This window comes from Oryza glaberrima, chromosome 4, assembly GCF_000147395.1.
Source record: "Oryza glaberrima chromosome 4, OglaRS2, whole genome shotgun sequence".
Classification (NCBI taxonomy): Eukaryota; Viridiplantae; Streptophyta; class Magnoliopsida; order Poales; family Poaceae; genus Oryza; species Oryza glaberrima.
In genome coordinates this window covers 29122501-29145367 of record NC_068329.1, presented here as the reverse complement: position 1 = coordinate 29145367, position 22867 = coordinate 29122501, and the positions used below count along the sequence as shown (strand labels likewise).

General features: G+C 42.7%; 1 protein-coding gene and 2 long non-coding RNA genes across 4 annotated transcripts; all 3 read left to right on the top strand.

The window, feature by feature from the left end:
- The first annotated feature begins 1431 nt into the window (after positions 1 to 1431).
- LOC127771632 (uncharacterized) lies at positions 1432 to 2091 on the top strand. The gene is made up of 2 exons (XR_008017181.1): positions 1432 to 1713; positions 1837 to 2091. It is a non-coding gene; the product is annotated as an uncharacterized LOC127771632 (long non-coding RNA).
- Positions 2092 to 8946: 6855 nt separating this feature from the next.
- Positions 8947 to 11938, top strand: LOC127771633 (uncharacterized). 2 transcript variants are annotated; one of them, XR_008017183.1, is made up of 3 exons: positions 8947 to 9123; positions 9227 to 9378; positions 10236 to 11938. It is a non-coding gene; the product is annotated as an uncharacterized LOC127771633 (long non-coding RNA). The 2 variants fall into 2 exon arrangements; XR_008017182.1 differs by having other exon boundaries at positions 9218 to 9378.
- A 3312-nt stretch (positions 11939 to 15250) lies between these two features.
- On the top strand, positions 15251 to 19430 carry LOC127771623 (ubiquitin C-terminal hydrolase 22). The gene is made up of 3 exons (XM_052297555.1): positions 15251 to 16250; positions 17260 to 17384; positions 18111 to 19430. The coding sequence occupies exons 1-3, from the start codon at positions 15451 to 15453 to the stop codon at positions 18872 to 18874; spliced, it is 1689 nt and encodes a 562-aa protein (XP_052153515.1). The 5' UTR covers positions 15251 to 15450; the 3' UTR covers positions 18875 to 19430.
- Positions 19431 to 22867: the final 3437 nt, after the last annotated feature.

Here is a 22867-nt window from a genome sequence, read left to right as displayed (position 1 = left end):
GCAAATGGATTCTCAATATGAAAACTATATCACAGCTTATATCGCTTTTATGTCTCAGCTTGTAAGCACTTCTGAGGATGCCACTCTACTTACTGAGAGAGGGATAATTGTTCATATGCTGGATAATGACGATGAAGTGTCAGCTATGTTCACCAGGCTCAGCACACATTTGATATTTGGTTCTGATACCTACCACTACCTTCAAACTTTATCCTATGTTTTGGAGGACCATTACCAAAGCAGGCTGAACAGATGGATGGCTTGGCTCTGGCGTAATCACTTCAGCAATCCATGGTTAGCATTAGGTGTGTTGGCTGCAGTGGTCGTCCTACTCTGTACCATTGTTCAGACCATATTTACAGTCCTAGCCTACAGGCAACCCCATTGATGATGGCATTTTTATTCTCTTTCTAAGTGAACACATTCCTATTTCTTGTTCAATTTGGTACTGGTATATATGTTATCTGGTGAGAATACTACTGACAGGTATGTATCCAATTGAAATATGATGCTAGAGTAAAGTGCAACTCACCTTAGATCATCCCGGTATAAAGTGAAACACGATGTAATTTACCTGGTGCGAAGTATAATGTACTAGAAAAACAGTAATTTGCATGGTCTTCGATTAGTAATGTGAAACCTATCCTACTTAACATTCTTTTCAAATAATGAGAATTCCCTTTGCAGTTGCGTGACTTGACACCATTACATGTTTGTATTTAGAGTTAGAATTATAATGTGTGCAATTACTGTGTTTGTTGTTTAAAATAAAATTGTACTTCTTTCAACCTTTTTGTATCAATCAATACCACTGGAATCTAGGCCACTACAATCAACAGTGTAGAACTAATTTTTGCTCATAACCTTCGTAATTTCTAATCCTTGAGAGCAAACTTGATGATTTCTTTTAACCTTTTATGTACTTTAGTTTAATATAACAAACATAAGAAGTCTTTTAGGAATATATAGCTCTCTTGTGCAGCATTGCAATAGAAACTACTCACAATTTTACATGATGGTATGCTTGCATGTGTAATATTTGCACTAAATTTACTACCCTCCATTGAAACTAACATCATTTTCTGGGACTTCTATTCTACATATTAAGCAACAGGACAAATTATTTATTTAGCAATAGTGAACTAAAGGGTTTGTTCAGATTGATGCCATTTCAAACCATATCATTTTTTTTTGGTAGAATTGCCAAATATGCGCATCCATTTAGTTTTTTTTTTGTCAAACTTTGATAAAGACATAAGAAATTCTGCCAAAATTTTGGCAATTTAAAAATTTGGTAAGGTTTATTTTAGCTACAATCTGGACAGCCCCTAAGAATATTGTGGGGGTCCCTTTATTTTCCCACGTGCATGCTTTAAATAGAACCTACTAGATATTTGATTCCCCCTAGTTCGCTATGCTAAGTGCATTTGATCGAAACTATACCATGTGACTAGAGTTGGGATCACATTTTACATTACTATATAAATAGGCATGCGAGCTGCTTATTTCATCATCTCGTTTTCACTTCCTTGCAGCGAAAGATGGTTGTCAAAGCAGCGTTCGCAGTTGCCATGTTTTTGCTCACAACCAATATGCTCGTTTCTGTTGCCACACGGTCTCCGGATAACCTCCTAAACTCTTTTCCTGAAGAAACGGGTCACGTCTACTCAGCGTCAACTGTGCAGAAGATGACCGAATACAAGCCCACGACTGGTTAGCATTTCATTGTTCTATTACAATCGCTTAATCTTTTTTTTTCTGATTCTTTCGACTCGCTTAAATGTTAGAGTATTTGCACACCTCATACCTGACGCTGGACTCTCTTTTTCTTGACAGCTCAAGGTCCCGGATTCAGTTCCGAAGAGAAAATAGTCATGACTGGGCCCAATAATTTTGTCTGGCCGACGCGCCCTGCACCGTGCAGCTCACGAACCTGCTAAATCAACCACAGCTTTTGCTGCATGCGACGTCGCTGAGATGATCAAAATATCTTTCTATATCTGCCATTTTCTCTGTATTGTCGAACTGCTGATGAACTATGGTCGGAACGCTTAAATAAAAAGCAAAGGAAGAGTGAGAGAGACACAAAATTCTTGTTTTACGATCTTATCACCACTCGTTTACTATGTTTCCGTTTAATTAAATGTGGTATTGCGATGGATGATAAAACTAGTTATAACCCAACGATGCCTCCTGGATGATCCATGTAATGGACCGAATGGTAGCCATCCAATGCAGAAAAAACTGGCAAAATAGAGTTGAACAATCGTAGATTCGTAGTCAAACTGGTGATTGAACCGTTTTTACGGTAGCGCTAAATCGCTAATCGCGCAGTGCTACGCTCGATTAGTAGCGCGCCTCATTTTTTTTAGATAATAGTAGCGCGCCTCATGGAGCCCGGTTTCTCGTTTTTTTTCTGTTTTCCAACACGCACAACACCGTTTTATTATTTTTCCGCCGCACTCCACTCTTCTTCCCATAATAACAGAGTAAAACAATTGCTCTAATCCCCTCTAGCACTCTCCAACACCGTTAGGCTGTGTTCTTTTATCCATTTCCTAACTTCTTCTTCCTCATTTTTCGCATGCGTGCTTTTTGAATAATTGAACGATATGTTTTTTTAAAAAAAAATCTATAGAAAACTTGCTTTAAAAATAATACTAACATATTTTTCAAGTTATTTTAGTTTATGTGTAATTAATTATACACTAATCCCCAGAGGTATGGGTTGGGAATCACCCATACCCCAACCCATACCTCTCAACACCAAAATCCCTATTTCGCGCATAGGAATGTGTCACGCTCACCATGCGACCAGCCACGTGGCACGCGGGGAGAGGCGAGTGGGTCGGCGTGCACGTGGGCGAGGGGAGATGGAACGACACATTTTTTTATACATTGTATACGTATATATTTTTATACGTAAAAAATTATGTATGTATATAAAATATATATACACTTCACATACATACATACGTATATATTTTGTATACGCGTATGTAAAATTTATACCTATGAATATAAAATATATACATATGTACAGTACCAGACAGGGGATGCGCAGGGGAGGGGTGTTTGTGTAGGCACACATTAGAGCAGGTACAATAGCAAGTTATAAGCCAGTTATAACCACATATCGAGAAGAAAAGATAAAAGAGAGAAGAAAGCGGCTACAGATTTGTAGCCGGCTGCAACACGGACTCTAAAACGTTACGTGTGTATGATAGGTGGGACCGGTATTAATGGTGTAGTATATTTTTATAGTTAACAATTATATGAATGTGCTATTAGATTAGTTATAGATGAGTTGGAGTCAGTAATTGGCTATAGTATTATAGTATTATACTTGCTCTTAGCCCCCTCTCCCCAGTCCCCACACCCCACAGCCTTATTAATTATGCTCCCACGAAGGAGGAATGGAGTATTCGGTTCAATCGTTTTCTATAATCTTGGAATTTAACCAGACCAGACTGAAATTAAGGGTGGAGCTCATTGGTCCGGAGGACGACTAGTAAAATATGTTTTCTAAAAGGCCTATAGTGTAACGCGTGTCGGGATTTGGCCTGCTAATATCTCCGCCTCTTCGTGAGCTCTAAACGGGACGAAATATATTTTGCAAAACCTGATAAAATTTGCTCTATGAAACTATATATTTGTGGCACTTACGACAGGACACTATAATTTTTTAGAAACATGGTACAAATGCAGGCGTTTATAACACGTGTACACTCACACATACACTTTACCTTTATAAGTAACTTCAAAAGACTTGGTCGATATATCTTGAAATTGATAAAAGTCACTATGACGTCTTACTGTCGATGAGTACGTCGTCTGCCACTGAAAGAATAATTAACCGTAAATACGAGTACCCGTGTCAAGTGTAGAACTTGTACCCAGGTGGATTGGTTCTACCAAGTAACCTAATTACTTCATGCGTTTTATATTATAAGACTTTTTAGCATTGCTCACATTCTATATATGTGTATGTGTGTGTATATATATGTGTGTGTGTGTATATATATATATATATGTATATATATATATATATGTATACATATATGAATATGTATATATATGTATACATATATGTATATGTATACATATACATATATATACATATATATATATGCGCGCGCGCGCGTGCCTAGATTCATTAACATCTATATAAATATGAGCAATGCTAGAAAATCTTATAACCTGAAACGAAGGGATTACCCAATTAGTTAACTTACTCTCACTTTGCACATGTCATTCTAATTATGTGTCTTCACTATATAGGTTCGGTGATAATTTGTCAAAAGAAATGCAACATTATTTTACTATATCTTTTATCCATTGGAGAGAAAAAAAACTTTGAAAAGATAATTTTATTCTTACGTCACTTTGCAAGATTAAAACTTCGAACAAATATTTTTTGTTGAGAATTACTGTCACACCCCGATCTGGCACCGCCGTACAACGGCACCTGATAGGAGCGTGTCGTAGGAAAAACGGCGAACCGCTTCCTACGAAACCGCGATCTCAGTACCAGTCCCAGGACATAGCGCTGGTACCCACGGTGACAAATATGAATCATTGCAATGCTTAAAATAAATAGAGGACTTATTTACCTTAACTTAGGTTACACTTTACCCACATGACATTACTAACCCGGATCACCTAGCCCGTGAGATCAGCCACATCGGGAGACCTTAAGGCTTTCATGACAAGGCATTTTGAGAGCCGACACAAGTTTACCATATGCCGACGAGAGGGGTCCCAGACCATACTGTGCCAGGAAGCCCAGGGGTCCTCCCCGACACCACCCCAGCGAATCCACTTGTCTCTCGGCATCAAGGCTCCCCTGATTAGCTAATTACTCAGCCAGGGTGTCCCATTCCACCCATGTGGTCGCACTTGTTATATGCTCGGATGAATTTCCCACAGGAATCGGTCCTTATATGCGAATACGGGACAGTGCCACACAGGCACAACCCCCGCATCGCGAGTTTTCACAATTCATTTTATTTTCAAACACACCCACACCATATGTCGGGTTTTCAAGGCTTCTCAAATCCATTTCCTAAATTTTCGACAATCAACGGTGTATGTGTGATATTTGGTATACGCGCTCAGAGAGCATGGATACCGAAGCACCACAAAGGTGGAGCGACAAGGAATCAGGGTAGTACAACCTACAGGAATTAGTGCGACTACTGGGTAGATCCGTCGGTTTGGCACGCAAACCGAGGCCAAGCAAGTTAAGTGTGTGATTCTAATAATACAAGTTGCAAACAAAGTAACAATGATTTTCCAATTATAGGAGGAATTGGTCAAAGGGTGACTTGCCTTGCTCAAGGTTTTCACAAAGCTTCACAAATCTTCGAGAAATCCACAATTGACGAAAATCCGGTAACCATAACTATACGCAAACAATTGAAAACCTAGACAAAAGACCAAAATAAAGATCCTATTTAGACTAAATAATAGTGTCATTAGATAGATCTCAATTTTACGGAATTACTGGAAGTTGAACGGAGCCAATCGGAGTTACGGATCGGGAGATATGAATTTTGAGAGTTTAATTGGATTTTCTGGACAAGGAAAGATTTATCGGAATTTTCTGGAATACAAGAAATAGTTTATGGAATTTATAGAAATAATATTCTCAAGAATATTATTGACAATCACTGACGAGGAGGACCAAGGGTGTACTGTACAAAGGGGGGATTAAATGGACTCTTGTTCATGTGTGTGTGGGCACTGGGTTTGGATTGAGGGAGTAAATGTAGACTTTTCTCTTTCCCTTAGGCCGAGAAGGGGGAGATGGTTGATGGGCCAAGCCCACGAACATGGGGAAGAGGTGAGGTGGCTGTGCGGCTGAGGTGGCGTCCACGTGTATGCCATGCTGGCGTGGACGGGAGAAAGGGAGAGAGGGAGCTCGCCCGAGATCGGACGGCTCACGGCGGCCGAGAGGCGCCGGAGAATGGCGGCGAGCCGGAGAGGGCGGCTAGCACCGAAGGGAAGAGGAGGGGACAGGGAACCCATTCCGCGGCTCGGATCGAAGGGGGAGGGTGCGACGGCGGCCGGCGGCGGCGGCGAAGCTCGCCGGATGTCCGATGCGGTCGAGCGCGAGGAGGGAGGAGGGAGCGCGGGATGGGGCTTAGCCGAATCGGTACGTGAGTGCGACGCGAGGCGAAGTGGCTCGGGGCCCAATGGTCGCCGCGTCTTGGCTTGCGGCAGCGCTGTGTGGCGGCGGAAAGGGCGGCACGGCGCGGGAGCAAAAGGGAAGGCCTGCGGCTGGGGCGGCGGACTGGGAAGGTTCAAGGGAACACGGGGAGGGGCGCGGCGCAAGGAATCAGCAGGAGAAGGGCCGACGGCGGTGGATTGCGGCGGCGGCCATCGCTGGCGGAGAAAAGGGGAAAACTCGCCGGGGCAACGGGAGTCCAATTCACCGGGGAAGGAGCTTCTACACGGCTCCGGAAACTCGTTTCAAGCGATGGGCGGCGACGAGCTAGCCTAGGGAGTCATGGCGACGGCGAGGGACCTCCGGAACAGAGCAAAGGCGCGCGGTGGCTACGACGGTGACGGTGGAGCCGAGCGAGCGGCGGCAGCGGTCAGGGTGGCGCAGGCTAGCTACGGGGAGGCTACACAAGCTACTGCTCGAGTCTAAGGGGAGGAGGAAGAGCGAGGAGGGAGAACGGGGAGATGCACTACCGTGCGGGCGGCCGCAGTGACGAGCGGCCGACGGTGCGGGGCGTGATCGCTCTGGCCTCGGGCCGGGGAAGAGGAAGGATGAGGGTGCCCGGAGTCCGCGTCAGCTCCTTGCGTGCACGCCGGCTTCACCAGCACACGCTGCAGCGGAGGGAGGTGAGGACGGCGGCAGCAAGGCGGCGAGGGTGGCAAGAACAGAGAGAGAGCGGGGGAGCGGCTTGGCTTTTATAGGCGGAGAAGAGGCGGTTTGGGAGGGGGAACCGACATAGAGCGGTCAAGGAGCGGGAGATGGTGGTCGCGCTAGCTCGGCTGGCGGTCACGGGCGACGCAAGAACGGCGGACGACGAGGATGCAAGGAGCGGCGAAGGCGGTGGATCGGGTGGCCGAAATCGAACCGCGGGAGCGGGAGGAGCAGCGCGGGGCGAGCTGGCGCTCAGTCAAGGTGGTGGCAGGCGGTGACGCCGGTGGTGGTCGGGCAAAAGGAAAAAGGAGGAGAAGAAAGGGAGCTCTGCTCTTTGCTGTTTTGGGAGAGAGGAGGAGAGAGAGATGCAGTGAGGGAGGGGGTTGCCTCTCCAAAGCTGCTAGCGGCTAGAAAGAGAGAAAATCGGGCGAGAGAGAGAGAGAGAGAGAGAGAGGAACAGAGAGGGGGCGCTCTCTCGGGCGGCGCACATGCACAGCACGTGCGAGGAGGAGGGAGGAGATAGGCAGAGGGGAGATGGGCCGAGGGGAGGGGATCCGGCCCATCCAAAATTAGAAGGAGACAGAATAGACTTCTGCAGAGAAGTTGAATTGGAGAGAATTGGAGTTTAGTTTGAATTCAAATTTGATATTTGGACTTAGGAACACAGGGTGGAGTCAAGGAATGGGTTCGAGGAGTAGTCAGGGAAAGGATTCAAGGCAAGAATTGAATATTTTGTAGTCGGGGTGAATATTTGGCAAGGATTCAAAGAGAGGGATTGAATTTTCGGAATTTGATTTGGAGACTTGAATTGGAAGAGGAATTTTGAGGTGGAGGATTTTGATTTCGATGAGAGAGAACAACGGGATTTGAATTGAGATCCACGGCACGACTTAGACTCAGCACTCAAAAAACGAAAATTTTCGCAATTAGGATTTTGCCGACATAGTTTTTAACGTCTCACGAGAAGCGGAGCGTTACAATTACACAGTACAACACATACACTCACAACACACGCACACTCACCCTTATGAACATACGCACGCAAACCCTACCCCTATGAGCATCTTCGAAGATTGGGCCGGCAAATCCATCCTGGAGATTGACATCACCCAGGCACCTCGCTGTCGACGAGTACGTCGCCTACCACTGAAAGCACAAAGCCGTTAAATCTTGAAAAATTCACTCCATAGGAAGTCGAACCCATTACCTATGGTGCTACTGAGGCTATATATTTAAACATATATTCCTGAAATTTAAAACTTGTCTAAAAAAATATGAAAATTATTATTTTTATGTTTAAAAAATTAGCCAATATTTGTTCAAATTTACAGGCAATAGTAAACTTGCTAAAAATAGAAATTTACAGATGGTGCCTAGGGCTAGTTTGAAATGACATGGTAATAACCATCCCAAGATCCGAAAATAAATAACCGCTTGAGATGAATAAGAATAACTTTGGATTTCCTATTGTAGTTTTCTTAAGAAACACGGTATAAACGCAGATGCTCACAACACGCGCACAACCGCACACTCACTCCTATGAATGCATGCACACACACGCACACCTATCACTATGAGCATCTCCAGAAGACTGCGTTTGTATATCTTGAGATTTACGAAGTCACCACTCACCATGACGCCTCCGTGTCGACTAATGGTCGCCTACCACTAAAAGAATAATTAGCCATAAATACGAACACTTATATCAACTCCAAAACTCATCCGGTTAGTTCCACTACCACGAATCTAATAAGTAAAGTTACGCTCATTTCGCGTAATTTTGATTTTTTTTGTTTGTATCCTTTCCTATGCCTTAAATTATGCATTTTGTGCAAAAAAAAAGTTTATATACCCAAAAACGATGCATTATCCTCGCAAAAAAAATGATGCATTATAGTAATTCTTTCGAAATATTTTTTGCAAAGTAACTTTTCTCAACTTTATAGTAGTTATTGATTCATTTATACCTCAGGTTGCTATAAAAGAAACAGATTATTGCATCAATTTCAGCTATCTCAGACGCGGCCGATATCTTCCATGTAAATTCACTGTGAAACTCGTGCATTCCATCTGAAAACTTACCCTTCATTCCTCTTTCCCCAATCCCCTTCTTTCCTCGCCTCCCCTGAGTCATCACAGTCACAAACGTCATGCGCGGATCGGGCAGTGAGCGATGGGAGCCCACGAGCGACCGTAAAATTAGCCATCCGCAACCGCAAGAGATAATGAGATGTGTTGATGATCAGGTACCGCTCCTAATTGGCTTAACCAATCAATCTATATGACTGTAGCCCGCCTGGATCCGGCTGATCCGAATTTTGCTGATACTTTTTCCGGAAGATTTTCCAGCTCCCAAGAGAAATCCTACCGAATAAACGCATTTCTGTAGCATCGTCGTCCGTATCATTTCGTCGAGGGATTACAGGCACCTGTAAGCAATAACCCTACCTTTCCTCAACAGGCCCGCATCCCATCGTGAGAATTTCGTCTGCGTTTCACAGGTTCCTTCGTTCTCCTTTATATTACCCGTCGATAGTAATCCCCGTTTAATTCTAATACGTTTATGGATGAAATATGAAAGGAAAAGAGATATGGCATCTATTGAAATGAGATGGAGAATGTCTTGAATATCGATTTTTGTTTTATTTTGTCGTATACTTCTGTTCAAGGATGGAGATCGAAACACAGAACAAACATGTATGAGTTTAAAATAGGAAAATGCTAAAATTTACTGCTAGTGCATAATTTATATACTTAATACTCCTATATTGTTTCTTCCGTTTGATTTAGTATTTGTTACTCCCTTGTTCCATGTTACAAGTCGTTTTGATTTTTTTAAAAAAACTTTGTTAAGTTTGATAAATGTATAGAAAATTTTAGCAACATTTATAATACCAAATTAGTTTCATTAAATTTAGTATTGAATATATTCTGATAATATGTTTGTTTTGTGTTGAAAATACTCCTATGTTATTCTGAAAACAAGTTTGACTAGAAAAAAAAAATCAAAACTACTTATAGTATGAGACGGATGGAGTATGTGTAAATTGTGATCCATATATTTGTGTGGTAAATATTGGATATGACAAAATTTTTCATAGCCCTTACCATTACTAAGTTTGGTTCCAACTTTTTTTTCCCTGGCCAGATATTAGGTGCACTCAGGATGAATCAATGTGCTATTGTTGAATTATTGCAATCTTTGATGAAAAGTTGCTCATTATGCTTTATTATTTTTATGCCGGATATTCAACTATATAATATTCCCTCTGTATAATTGGCCTTTTCACATCTTAGGAGTTCGATAGTAAATGTTTAGTATTGCTGATCAGTTTAACCATGAAAGATACCTCAACAGGTGAGGATGCGGCAAGTTCAGAGAAGTAAAAACAAGCAAATAAACATGAGTGAACTGGTTAACTCCATGACGCAAGAACTTGATTATTATTGGTCACTGGGCACTGATATTGATCATGGAACAGAATCATGCTTAATTTACAAGGTTCAGCAACATATTCGTGACATTGACAGATTTTCATACGAGCCCTGTATTGTATCAGTTGGTCCATACCATCATGGATCTGCAGATCTGCAAAGTATGGAGAAAGTAAAATGGGGCTATGTGGATGTAATCGTTAAACTGAACTGTAAGAGGAATTTGCTGGATTACTTAACAGCGGTTGGGGTTATCAAAACGTGCAAGGAGCTGTTATTCTGAAGATACCAAGATGGATAACGAGGCCTTTCTGCATATGCTCTTACTTGATGGATGCTTCATTCTGTGTTCTCTCGGGGGTGTGCAGAGATTCATGCAAAATTGACAAGTATATAATGAGAGCGAAGATATTGAAAACGCAAGGGCTGTTTGCGGGGAACAGCCAGAGCGTCCTAAGGGTGAGGATGATGAGGCATGTCGAGAGAGCGTCCAAGTGGGGGAAGAAGAGGGCGCAGGATATAAACAAGATTGCAGAAAGGGCGGACATTGGTTTGTGAGGTTTGTCAATCACGATTTATTATTGCTGGAAAATCAGATACCATTTTTTATTGTGAAAACAATATTTGAACTTGTTACAGATAATTGTGCTTCATCACAATGTTTGACAGATGACCTTGCTAAGTATGTCGAGGCTGCTTTGCGTTGGTATCCAAAAGCAATTACTGATTCTGACAGACCGAAAGACTTTCACCATTTGCTTCACCTGTGTCATATTTACTTCCAACCGAGTCAGAAGCTGGAGGAAGATCACAACTATAAATTTGTGCCTCAGTACATTCACAGTTTCCTCAGTTTTGGACGGAAGTATTTCAGAATCAACTACTACCTAGAAAACAATAGACATGATTCATCATTCCAGAACGAAGTGGATCTGGCACAAGGAGGGGATCAGCTTAATCGTTGGCGACGAGCTGCACAATATCTAGAAGCCGGAATAAAGTTTATGATAAATTAAAACCCCATTCTCTGCTAGACATTTGGTTTAGCAATGGTTCCATGGACATTCCGTGTATTGTTGTTGATGAGTACACAGGGAGTCTTTTCAGGAACCTTATTGCGTTTGAACAAACCTGCCCTCAATTTGGAGATGACTTCACTGCTTATATTGTTTTCTTGTCTCAATTTATAAGCATGCCAGAGGACGTTACGCTGCTTATTCAGAGAAAAATCATTGTGCACCAGCTTGATAGCGATGAAAGGGTGTCTGATCTCTTCACCATGCTCAGCAAAGACGTGGTTTTTGATTTCAATGGTAACTACTACTTAAAACTCTGTGCCAGACTATGGAAGCTCACTATCAAAGTCGCATCAATCGGTGGATGGCATGGCTCTGGCTAAACCACTTCAGCAATCCATGGCTGGCTTTAGCTGCGAGTGCGACTGTCATTGTCCTCATCTGCACAATTGTGCAAACCGTTTTTGGCATACTGGCTTATGTTAATCCGCCGAAGTAAGCCATGTACAGTAACTGTGACAGTGAGCGATCTCGTCAGATCTCTGATCTTGCTTGTTAAAGCAGTTCACAGGTTTGTTTCAGTACAATGCTAACCAGAAGCTCGTCACTTCTTAAGGGGTGTCATTTCGTGGTGTGAAGTGAAACATTTAGGGCCTGTTTGGTACAGCTCTAACTCCTAAATTTAGTTTCAGGAGTTGGGTCTGGAGTGGAGTTGTGGAGCTGTCTAAACCCAGCTCCACAACTCTAGTTTATTTTGTGAGAGAGCTCTACCCAACTCCACTCCCAGTTTTGGTGGAGCTGAAACTGTTTGGCTGAGCTCCAGCTCTAGGAGAGGTGGAGCTAGAGCTGGAGCTGTGCCAAACAGGCCTTTAGTTGGTGAATTTTTGGTATCTAGAGTTTCAGACAAGTAGGAAGAGTGAACGTGAATGTTCACTTGTCATGAGGATTTTTACCATCCAACGGTACCGCTAGGTACCAAATCATGGTCGTTGGATCGAGCCAGATCCAACGACTAACAGAGTTAGGTACCGCTATGTACCACTTCTGCTCTTGAATTGGTACTTCGCGATAAATAGAGGTAGAGGGGCAAGAATGTAATTTCACGTACGGATGGATGAGCGAGTTACGACCGGAACGATAGAGCTGGAGGCGTGCGCCATCTCCTTCCCAGCCGTTGTGCCGCATCTCCTTCGTCACCACCTCCTCCGCCTCCGTCGCCTCGCCACCTCGCCGCCCTGCTACCACCTCTTGCTCCGCTAGCGCCGCTTTGCCACCGCCGCAGTTGTCGCCTCCTTCACCGGCGACGCCTACTCCGCCGTCGCCACCTCCTCCTCCTCCTTCGTTGCGGCGTTGCCTCCACCATCCCCGCCGGCTCCTCCTACGCGCCACCTACTCTATTATTTTTCCTCCCGATTGTACCCCTCCGGAATTGAACTGTTCGATTTGTTTTGGTATCTACAGGTACCATACCAGGAGGTACAAATTGCTGGACCGTAAAAATGCTCTCAAACATAACTTGTTTTCATCCTTTGGATTTCTGGACCTAAACCTATTCAGGGACCAACGGGAATTTTTGGCTCAACACTTCAATTAACTTTTTTTAGAAAGGTACTTCAACTAACTTACAAAGGTGTAAGAAAGAAATGGAGAATTGGATACACGCGATACAGCAAATTTGTTTGTTCTTTTGAAGAAATATAGAGTTGGTGTCTTCATAATTTGTCTTTCAGGCTCGTGTTTCTTCAATAACTTGTGTAATATTCACGCTAACTCAAAAATAATTAAGTTTATTCTTTCTCTTATAGGAGTAGTACTCTCTCTGTCCAAAAAACGACTTCATTTTTCCTTATCACATTTATCTTACATTCTCTGTATTTTTCCTTCAAGAAACGCAATACTCATGCAGGCGTTCACAACGCAAGCTCACTTACACCTATAAATACACACGCACACCTTCAAAAGGTTAGGTCGGTATATCTTAAAATTAATAAAGTTGTCACGGGTGTCTCGTTATCGATAGGTACGATCAATTAATGTATTAGACTATGCTAAAACGGGGAAAAATGTACAGGGATTTACTAAAGCAAGGGACACATAAATTGGTACTTTCTTAAAGTGATGACAAATGTATTTGAGTTTGCTAAAGTGAAGACTATTAGTCTTTTTAGTTTTGTATTGATGCATATATGGTGGGTCAAAATAAAAACATTTCTAGGCTGTGGCAGAGCCACCGCCGGCTAGCCCGGGCTCACCGATAAAAACTCCACTAAATTTTAATATTTAATATTGATGAGTAAATTGATTGTAAAATTTCTATAGCAAATACTAGTTATATTGAAATTTGTCCGGGCTCAATTTCTTTTTTTTTTTGCTCTGCCGCTGTTTCTGGGATGAAGTAATCAAAAAAAAAAAAGAGTAGATCATCCCGATCTAGTGTGCACGGTGGTGCACCTGAAGTCCAAATTAGGGTTGTCAGCGAGCCGAAGTCAATCGAGCTCACCTGCCTAGGCTCTCGAGCTTGATTTTTTAGTAGAGCAATGTATATTTCAAGGATAATCTATAAAAAATAATTAATTTCTAGTTCATCATATTAATAGAAGAGAAAAAAAATAAATATATGATGCCAACACAAGATATACAAATAACATCTTCGATCTCATAATTTATTAAATAACAAAAAAAACATATATTACTAGACTCGTTATAAGCTCGAGCTCAGCTCGACAAAGCTCGCGAGCTTTGAAAGAGGCTCGGGCTTAAAGCTCAAATCGAGCCAAGGATAAGTCAAGCCTAAGCAGCTCGTGAGCCTCGAGTTTTCATTTTTTTTTTTGACAGCGCTAGTCCAGAGCGATCCACCAGCCCACAGTTCCATCATTCCATGACCCAAATGCCATCCATCAACAATTCAACACGCGGCATCACTAGCTGCCACAGTGCCACTCCATCATCCCCACATCCACCCCGCCGCCGCCTCCCCTCTTCGTTTTGTAAAGATTTTTTTTTCGAATGCGCAAAAAATTACATGCTAATATATTAGAAGAATAGTAAAAAATTTTAAGTTCAAATCATCTAATGATATGAAGTATATTTAATTACCCTGTCGTGATATATATTGTAAGTTTATTCTCTGCTGACTTACCGACTGCAAACCAGTACAATTGGTCTGTTAGTTTGTAGCGTAGACGTTCAGGCTGTATGCCACCGGCCAATTTCATGCTTGCAGATTCAGAGTGACCTGAATTTGATGTGAAAATCGATTCATTCATACGGCTAGCGTGGCATAGTGCTAAAATGTTTTGCGTGATTTACCTTTCCCCCAAAGAGCCCAGCTACGGTAACTCGTCAAAGCAAATGGCCAAATGCTGATGCAGAGTCTTTTTTACCTTACATATGCCACTGTTGGCAAAAATGCCAACATACAGCATGGGTATGATCATGCATTCATGCGCTTTAAAGTTCAAGTCTTCAAGAAGCCTCTACGCATGAGAGAATATCAGACGAAGAACTTGCTGGTAGTATCTCCCAAGTCTCCGTGAAGTGATAAGAGTCAACTCTAAATTATTCGCATCTCTCTTTGCAAATGATGTAATCTTGATCTCTGTTTCTCAAGTATAGTTTATGGCTGTGTTTAGTTTCCCCTATATTCCCAACTTTCCATCATATCATATCACATCAAAAACTATACACGTAAACTTTTAATTTTTTTTAAACTCTTAACTTTCTTCAAACTTTCAACTTTTTTTAAAAACTAAACACACCCTATATAAGGTTTCGAATTCATATAATTTTGTGTAATTTCCGTTCGTGTTAGCCCGAACTTTGATAGGATGACCGTCGCCTGAATTTGCTGTGCCTAGCGCTACACACCACAGTAGTAACCTGATTACCTGATCAGTGATCACCCGCGCCACGCGCCCATCCAAGATCGCCGTGCACGCCTCTGCTCAGCGCGACCCACGAGTCCACGAGAAGATATATGATCCACCACCACCATCCCGACCGTCACCTCCACCTCACCCCCGCGCCATCACCAGCAGCCGCCGCCACTCCACCCCCCCATCCCCGCACCGCTCGCCTCCCACTCCCGCGCCCACCGCCTCATCCCCCACATTCCCCGCCCCGATGACCACCCCGTCCGCGCCGCCGCCGTGCCCGCACCTCGCCGCGTACCGCCACACCACGCGCTCCCTCCGCTTCCTCCGCCGCTGCCTCCGCGTCCGCCCGCTCGGCCGCCCCGAGATCCGCCGCGAGCCTCGCGAGCTCCCCCGCTGCTCCCCCTGCTCCTCCCCCACCTCCTCCTCGTCCCGCCTCTACGCCTGCCTCTCCTGCGCCGCCGTCTTCTGCCCCACCCACGCCGCCTCCCACGCCTCCGCCTCCACATCCGGCGGCCACCAGATCGCCGTCGACGTCGACCGCGCCGAGCTCTTCTGCGGGGCGTGCGGGGATCAGGTCTACGATCCGGACTTCGACCACGCCGTCGTCCTCGCCCAGTCCTCCTCCCTCCCTCCCCCATCGGCATCCGCCTCCCCCTCCCCTTCCCCCGCCGCGCCCCGCAAGCGCCGCCGCGTCGAGTACCGCGCCTGGGCACCAGATCCGGCCGAATTCGCGCTCATCAGCTCCGCCGATCCCACCACCTCCGCATCCGCCGCCGCGCCCGCGGGGCTCCGCGGGCTCAACAACCTAGGCAACACGTGCTTCATGAACTCCGTGCTCCAGGCTCTGCTACACGCGCCGCCGCTCCGAAACTACTTCCTCGGCGATCGGCACAACCGCTACCTCTGCCCGCGCCAGACGCCCATGAGGCGCCGTTCCGCTGAGGCAAACGACAAGGCGGCGTGCCTGGCGTGCGATCTCGACGAGATCTACTCCGCCGCCTTCTCCGGGGAGCGCACGCCCTACAGCCCCGCCAAATTCCTCTATAGGTCTGGATCTAGCGCTCTGTTTGCATTGGGTTGATGTCGTTGGGTGTTTTTTGAGCAACGTGCTGCTTTTTTAATGTTGGGTTCGTTGCGTACTTGGAAAGTTATTAAGATGAATCCGTTATATGAAATGGGTGCGTCATGTATTGTAACTAGTTTGGGATCGAATTGTATCAGTCTCTTGCAAATGATAGTGTTGTTTGTACGCTATGCCTTGAAACTGTTTGACGTAGATCATGATTATGTAGGTTGCAATTTGGAACTACTTATCAGTTAGCATGAAATGGGATGATGTGAGCAAGATATGCTACTAAAAGGGCGAGATCTGTTCCATATGTTTCGCTAGAAAGGGTAACGGTTTCACGTTTGGATGCACATGACCTGATTGATAAAATGTCATATGGTCTTAAGTACATTTCGCATGCTTAGAATTTGTTGAGCTATGTTCATGTATCAAGTACAAGTACTCCAAAATGCATGACCAGTTTTTAATTCTTCAGAGCACCTTCTTATCAGGTGCATTTGAAGCTATTTGCTCTATCATTGGATATGGGCCAAGTCATATGAGTGAATTGCATAATTTAAGTTAAAATTTTCTGCAATGACATCATATCTTGCTGCTGCGAAGGATAGTGTACAAGTATGTGGCAGGTACATAAGTTATTGCTAGCACTACTGATACTTTACCAGGATATGTTTTTACAATTCGTTCGTCGTAATATTCTTGTTTATGCCCTATGGGTATTCAGCAAACTGTTGTGATCATAGTGTGACATTATGTGACACAAAGGGTAATTATCAAGCCAAAGTAATGGTGTTCTAAAAAAAGCCGAAGTAATATTTTTAAACTTTAGTTTATATCTATGTGAAATTTAAATATGTGAAGTCTTTTTTTGCGGCTGATCTGGTTTGACGAACTTGGACTTGCACAGTAACATGGCATACTACTTTATTCTGGTTCATGAATTAAAGTGATTGTTTTTCTTCTGATTATTGTCGTTATGTTTGTTAGCTGGTGGCAGCATGCATCAAATCTTGCGAGCTACGAGCAACAGGATGCACATGAATTTTTTATCTCCATCCTTGACCATATCCATGAAAATATAAAGGATGATCAACACAAATCACATGCCCAAGGTAGTTAGCTTCTCTCCTGCTACTATTTAAATTAAAGCTTTTCCATCTATTCAACTGAACTGATATGTGAAAAGAAAAGAAGAATATCCACCCTTTTATTGTGAAAACAGTGCACCCTTGAGCCAAGAATGAATCAATACCAGTTTTATTTTTATTTTTATTTTTGGTTGAAGCAAAAAGCATATCTAAATCCATCTGTTGCTGGTAGTGTGGTGCATAGTGAACATTTGTGGCTGCTTTTGTACTATTTTTATTATTTGTCACTCCTACTCTTCTTTGGAGGATGACTCTATCCACCCTTTTATTGTGAAAACAGTGCACCCTTGAGCCAAGAATGAATCAATACCAGTTTTATTTTTATTTTTATTTTTATTTTTGGTTGAAGCAAAAAGCATATCTAAATCCATCTGTTGCTGGTAGTGTGGTGCATAGTGAACATTTGTGGCTGCTTTTGTACTATTTTTATTATTTGTCACTCCTACTCTTTGGAGGATGACTCTACAGTAGGTTCTACACCCTAAAAACGAAAACAGGATAAGTCGTGGAAAATGGTAGTCCTGTACTATTTGGATATTGGGGAACAAATTGGACAAATGTGTTTTTTCTCTTTTTTGTTGTAGTGGAGAACATATTCTATCTTGCTTTTGATAGGCTGAACTATGATTTATATTGAGGCAGATGAGCTGTTATAGATCTAACCATTATGTGTATTTTTTTCCCTAATAGGCCATGGAGATTGTTGCATTGCACACAGGGTATTTTCTGGCATCTTGAGATCAGATGTCACCTGCACACATTGTGGGTTCACATCAACAACTTTTGAACCCTGTATGGACATCTCTCTAGACTTGGATGCTGGATATAACAATTCTCTTGGTGTTGCAAACCCAAAGGTACATGTGCGGAATGGAGAGCGAAGCTCAGGTGGCACTAATACCAAGGTATCAACACTCATGAGATGTTTGGAGCGGTTTACAAGGGCTGAGCGGTTGGATGCTGAACAGAAGTTCTTCTGTGAACGTTGCAAGGAGAGGCAAGAGTCCCTGAAGCAAATGTCCATTCGGAGGCTTCCATTGGTTTCATGCTTTCATATTAAGAGGTTTGAGCATTCATCAGTTAAGAAAATGTCAAGGAAGGTTGATCACTGTTTACAGTTTCCTTTTTCTCTTGACATGGCGCCATATCTATCGTCCTCTATACTCAGAAGCAGATTTGGGAACCGTATATTTCCATCAGAAGCTAGTGATGCAGATTCAGTTTCTGAATTTTCATCAGAATTTGAAATATTTGCGGTGATCACGCATAGTGGTAAGCTAGAAGCTGGCCATTATGTGACATATCTCAGGTTAAACAATCACTGGTACAAATGTGATGATGCCTGGGTAACCAGAGTTGAAGAGCATACTGTCAGAACCTCTCAGGCATACATGCTCTTCTATGTGCAGAAGACACTTTACTACAAAGCTTGTGAAAGAGCAACTGCTGTCTGATTTGGAACAAATATGGCTGACATTATTCTGATCAGCCACAAAATATAGTCATCAGAGAGCGCACCATGTAATTCCATCCAGAGAAAAAGTGCCTGTCATTTGGACAGCCACGAAGTCGGATGAGATTCAACTTTTTTGCATGCAATAACCTTTGGATTCGGTTGACCGAGGGTTTTTGGCAATTTTCTCAATAGCCACCACCCAAAGGAAGAAGGTCAATTTTATTTGCTCAATTTATCTTATTACCTGATTTATGTGATCAATTAAGCTGGAAGCATTACACTGTTTTACACAATTGGTTGCGAGGGTGTTCTAACCCCGATCATGCTGGTGTTTAAGATTATATTGAGCAAGGAAATAAGTGGAATGTGTAGAAGTGAGAGAAAAGGGAACCGAATTTTTTGATGTGTTCCTTTCAGTAGTTGAATGCCATCTCTACTAGCTGATAGCCTGATACCAGCTCCTGTCGAATTTGTTTTGTTCTGCATGTATTCCATGTCTCCAAGGATGAGCTAAAGATATAGAGAAAACAGTTTTTGGCGATCTTTGCTTTTCAGTTTTGCCCTTGTTATACTGAGCGATGTGCACTTTTTTGAATCTCTCTTTAAGGAACTTTGCTAGACATTAACCCCTGCTTCTTGTGTCTTCAGCTGTATAACATGTTGCATAAACCCGGGCCGTTCTACGTTTTGTTCAAACTTGAAATTTAGTTAATACAGAGTTGGAAAAAAATCAAGACAAAGTTAGGAGAACCTGGACCTAATCCATTTCTCTTGGTTATACCTTCGCGAAAGTTCAAATTAGGTCGGAATCGATAAAGCTTAATACGAAATTAGATCGGAATCAACTATTAACAAGGAATCCTAATGTGGGAAGGTTTGATACGAAATGAATTTCTAGCTGATACAAAGAATCCTAATGTGGGAAGGTTTGATACGAAATGAATTTCTAGCTGATACAAGTAGGAAGGATTTGTTCATTCTCTCTCTCGCACTGGAAGATCAGTGAAAACACAAGGGCAGTATGTAAACTCTGTATGAACAACCAGGTCATGTAGCAAGAACAAAATCATTCAGAGGCTCAAGCCACTTTTCAGTATGGAGTGGACATAATCACATACTTCCTCCGTCCCAAAATGAAGCCATTTTTGAGGTTGGCACGGGTATTAAGAAAGTAGGTGAGAATGATTGGAGGAAGTGTGTGATTGGTTGAAAAGAGAAAGTAGGTGAAGAAGAATGGTTGTGATTGGTTGAGAGGAGGTAGGTGAAAAAATAGCTTCATTTTGAGACAAGACATTGTGCTAGTAATAGTTACATTTTGGGACGGAGGGAGCACTGTACTAGCAGTAGTAGTATGTCGTTTAACTTGGAAGAGGTAAGGGCGTGGCCAACTTGCCCATCCCTGAGCAGCTTTACAGATGAGCAAGAATCTCTAAACAATTAATGAGGTCCCAAGATCCAGATCTAGCTAGTCATTCTGTGAGACTCTGATCTGAGTATCGTACGCCTGCTTTTGCTGATAAGAAGCTCACAGATTTGGAGTTTTGGATAGAGAGAACCTGAACCTGAACCATGCAGCTTCAGTTCAGCAAACAGCACTGGCACAACGGATTCTTGCCATGAGCGGACACAAGAAGGCTTGACCACTTGAGCCACACCACATGTTGCCAGGACGAAGCTTGATACTCACCATTAGCTGCAACTTGCAAAGAAGCTAGTAGTTGATGTCTTGTTACGTGATGGTTCACCCATCGCCATCCTTAGCTTAACTTGCACATTCCACCGACCGAACGAAGACGCGAAGAGTGAGGCATCTGGCTATCTGCATTCTGCAACTGCAACTGATCAACACGCCGACCCTTTTCTGACACTGAAAGGAACACACTGCAGAGCATGCACGCTAAGTCTTTGCTTTCCATCTAGCTAATCTTCGCTGGCCAGCAACTAAACTATAACTAAAATGTGGTCTAAACCTGTCGGCTTCATGCTCCGGGCCCTGCATGTCAGTGAAACACTCCTTGTCGCCTCTATGTTCTGCTCCCCTAATCTCACCCAACTAGCAAGGCTAGATTAAAGGAAGAGTTAATGACAGATCATAAACACATACTTTCTACTTGCTTTTAGATAGTTTAATTACGTAGGGCTGCATAATCTGCATTTCTTTTTTTTATAGATATGCATTTGTGTAATGTCCCTTGTGTGCACGCAACAGTGAAGTCCAGTCTCACTTGCTTATGTTGCATGATAATGACACCAACAGTAGTGGCATTGTTCACCTCTCTGAAACTTCTCGCGTTGATGCATTTCAGTGAACTTGTCTTCTCTCTAGTGATGTTTTCAGATCAGGCAGTTGTCTATGCCGCTTTGCATCGCTGTCAGATAAGGGCTTGTCCGTATCTCCGTATGTTGTCATTCAGAGATCTCTCTTATTTATGTTTGATTGGATATGGGGCACCCGACACCAGATACATTGATATATACAACATTCGTTTCATACTATAAGCCGTTTTGACTTTTTTTTTAAGTCAACCTTATTTAGCTTTGGCCAAATTTATAAAAAAAATATAATAATTTTTCAACATAAAACAAAGAAGCTATTAAAATATATTCAATGGTAGATTTAATAAAACTAATTTAATGTTATAAATGTTACTGTATTTTTCTATAAACCTAGTCAAACTTCTTAACTTAGTTAATTTTTTTAAAAAAATCAAAACGACTTATAATATTAAACAGAGGGAGTAGGCGAGTAGCATATATTGATAAGTGATGAGTCCAGCCTACCTGAATAATTCTTTTGAGTTAATATGGAATGAATTATGTAGGAGGTATCCATTTGGACACCACATCAGAGTTCAAGTTGATGTCAAGTGCTCCATTAAGCACACTGATGTAGTCCCTTTTCTGTAGTAAGAAAAAGGCAATAAGCTAGATAACCTTCCATTGCAATTGTAATGCTACTCATAGCTAATGCTGTAGGGACACTTTGATGGTCCACCAAATCAGAAATATTACAATGACAAACTTTGTCTGGTCAATAACGCCCTGGTTCTTAAATGGCAGGCCATCCGTTTGTTTTGCAGTAGCTATTCGTCATGTTGGCTACAAAAAGCAGGAAAGCAAAGGTTGGCAATGGTTGTTCTTCCCATCCGTTTCGAGCTGCAATAGAAATTGAAACGTCCAGAGTGAGTAATGCTATTCTGTCTATGAGAAATTCCAATGATCTGTGGCTGAAGCTGAAAACATGCCCTGTTGTTGTTAGTAACTGACAGGCCGTTCTGCGACTTGATGATAGCCTTCAATTTCAGTTTACCAGCATAAACCACGCATTGAATTCGTTCCAACAAAATTTTCATGCGTTGAGAACTTGAGATAACAGCTCAAGATGAGGTCACTAGTTCGTTTGTCAATTCTCCTCGAAATTGTCGATCATCTTTGCAGGCCTTCCAAGTTAAGGTACCCTGAGCTATCACGCTGTCACGCGGACGACGTGCGTAATACTTCTCCGTGTAAAACGCTGATCCGTTTGCTACGAACTTGGTACAAGATAAATCGTAAAACGTTAGGACTTAATTAACGCTGAAAAACACGCGTGTTAGAGTCCAAACCGATTCATTCTCCATGAGACCATGACAAATTGACACCAACACAAACGTTTCGGGCAGTTATTATTGAACAAACTACCACCACAAATTATCTACTATGTATTATAGAAATTATCGGGACTGGTGAGAGCCGGCGATGCACGGAATTTTTGAAACGCTCTACTTCACTAAGGAAGATACGTTTCACTTTTCCGATCGGAATTTGAACTCTGGCTGGTTCAGGTTACAGTCAGAGGAAATAAGAAGTATGGTAAAATGAATGAAAGGCAGAAATATAGGACATACACTTTATCACAGAACATCTATTTGCTTTCTATTCGACAAGAAGGACAATGAAAAGATAATGGATATGGAACACAGGTCCTGGCACTATTGGAAAATGAAGCTCT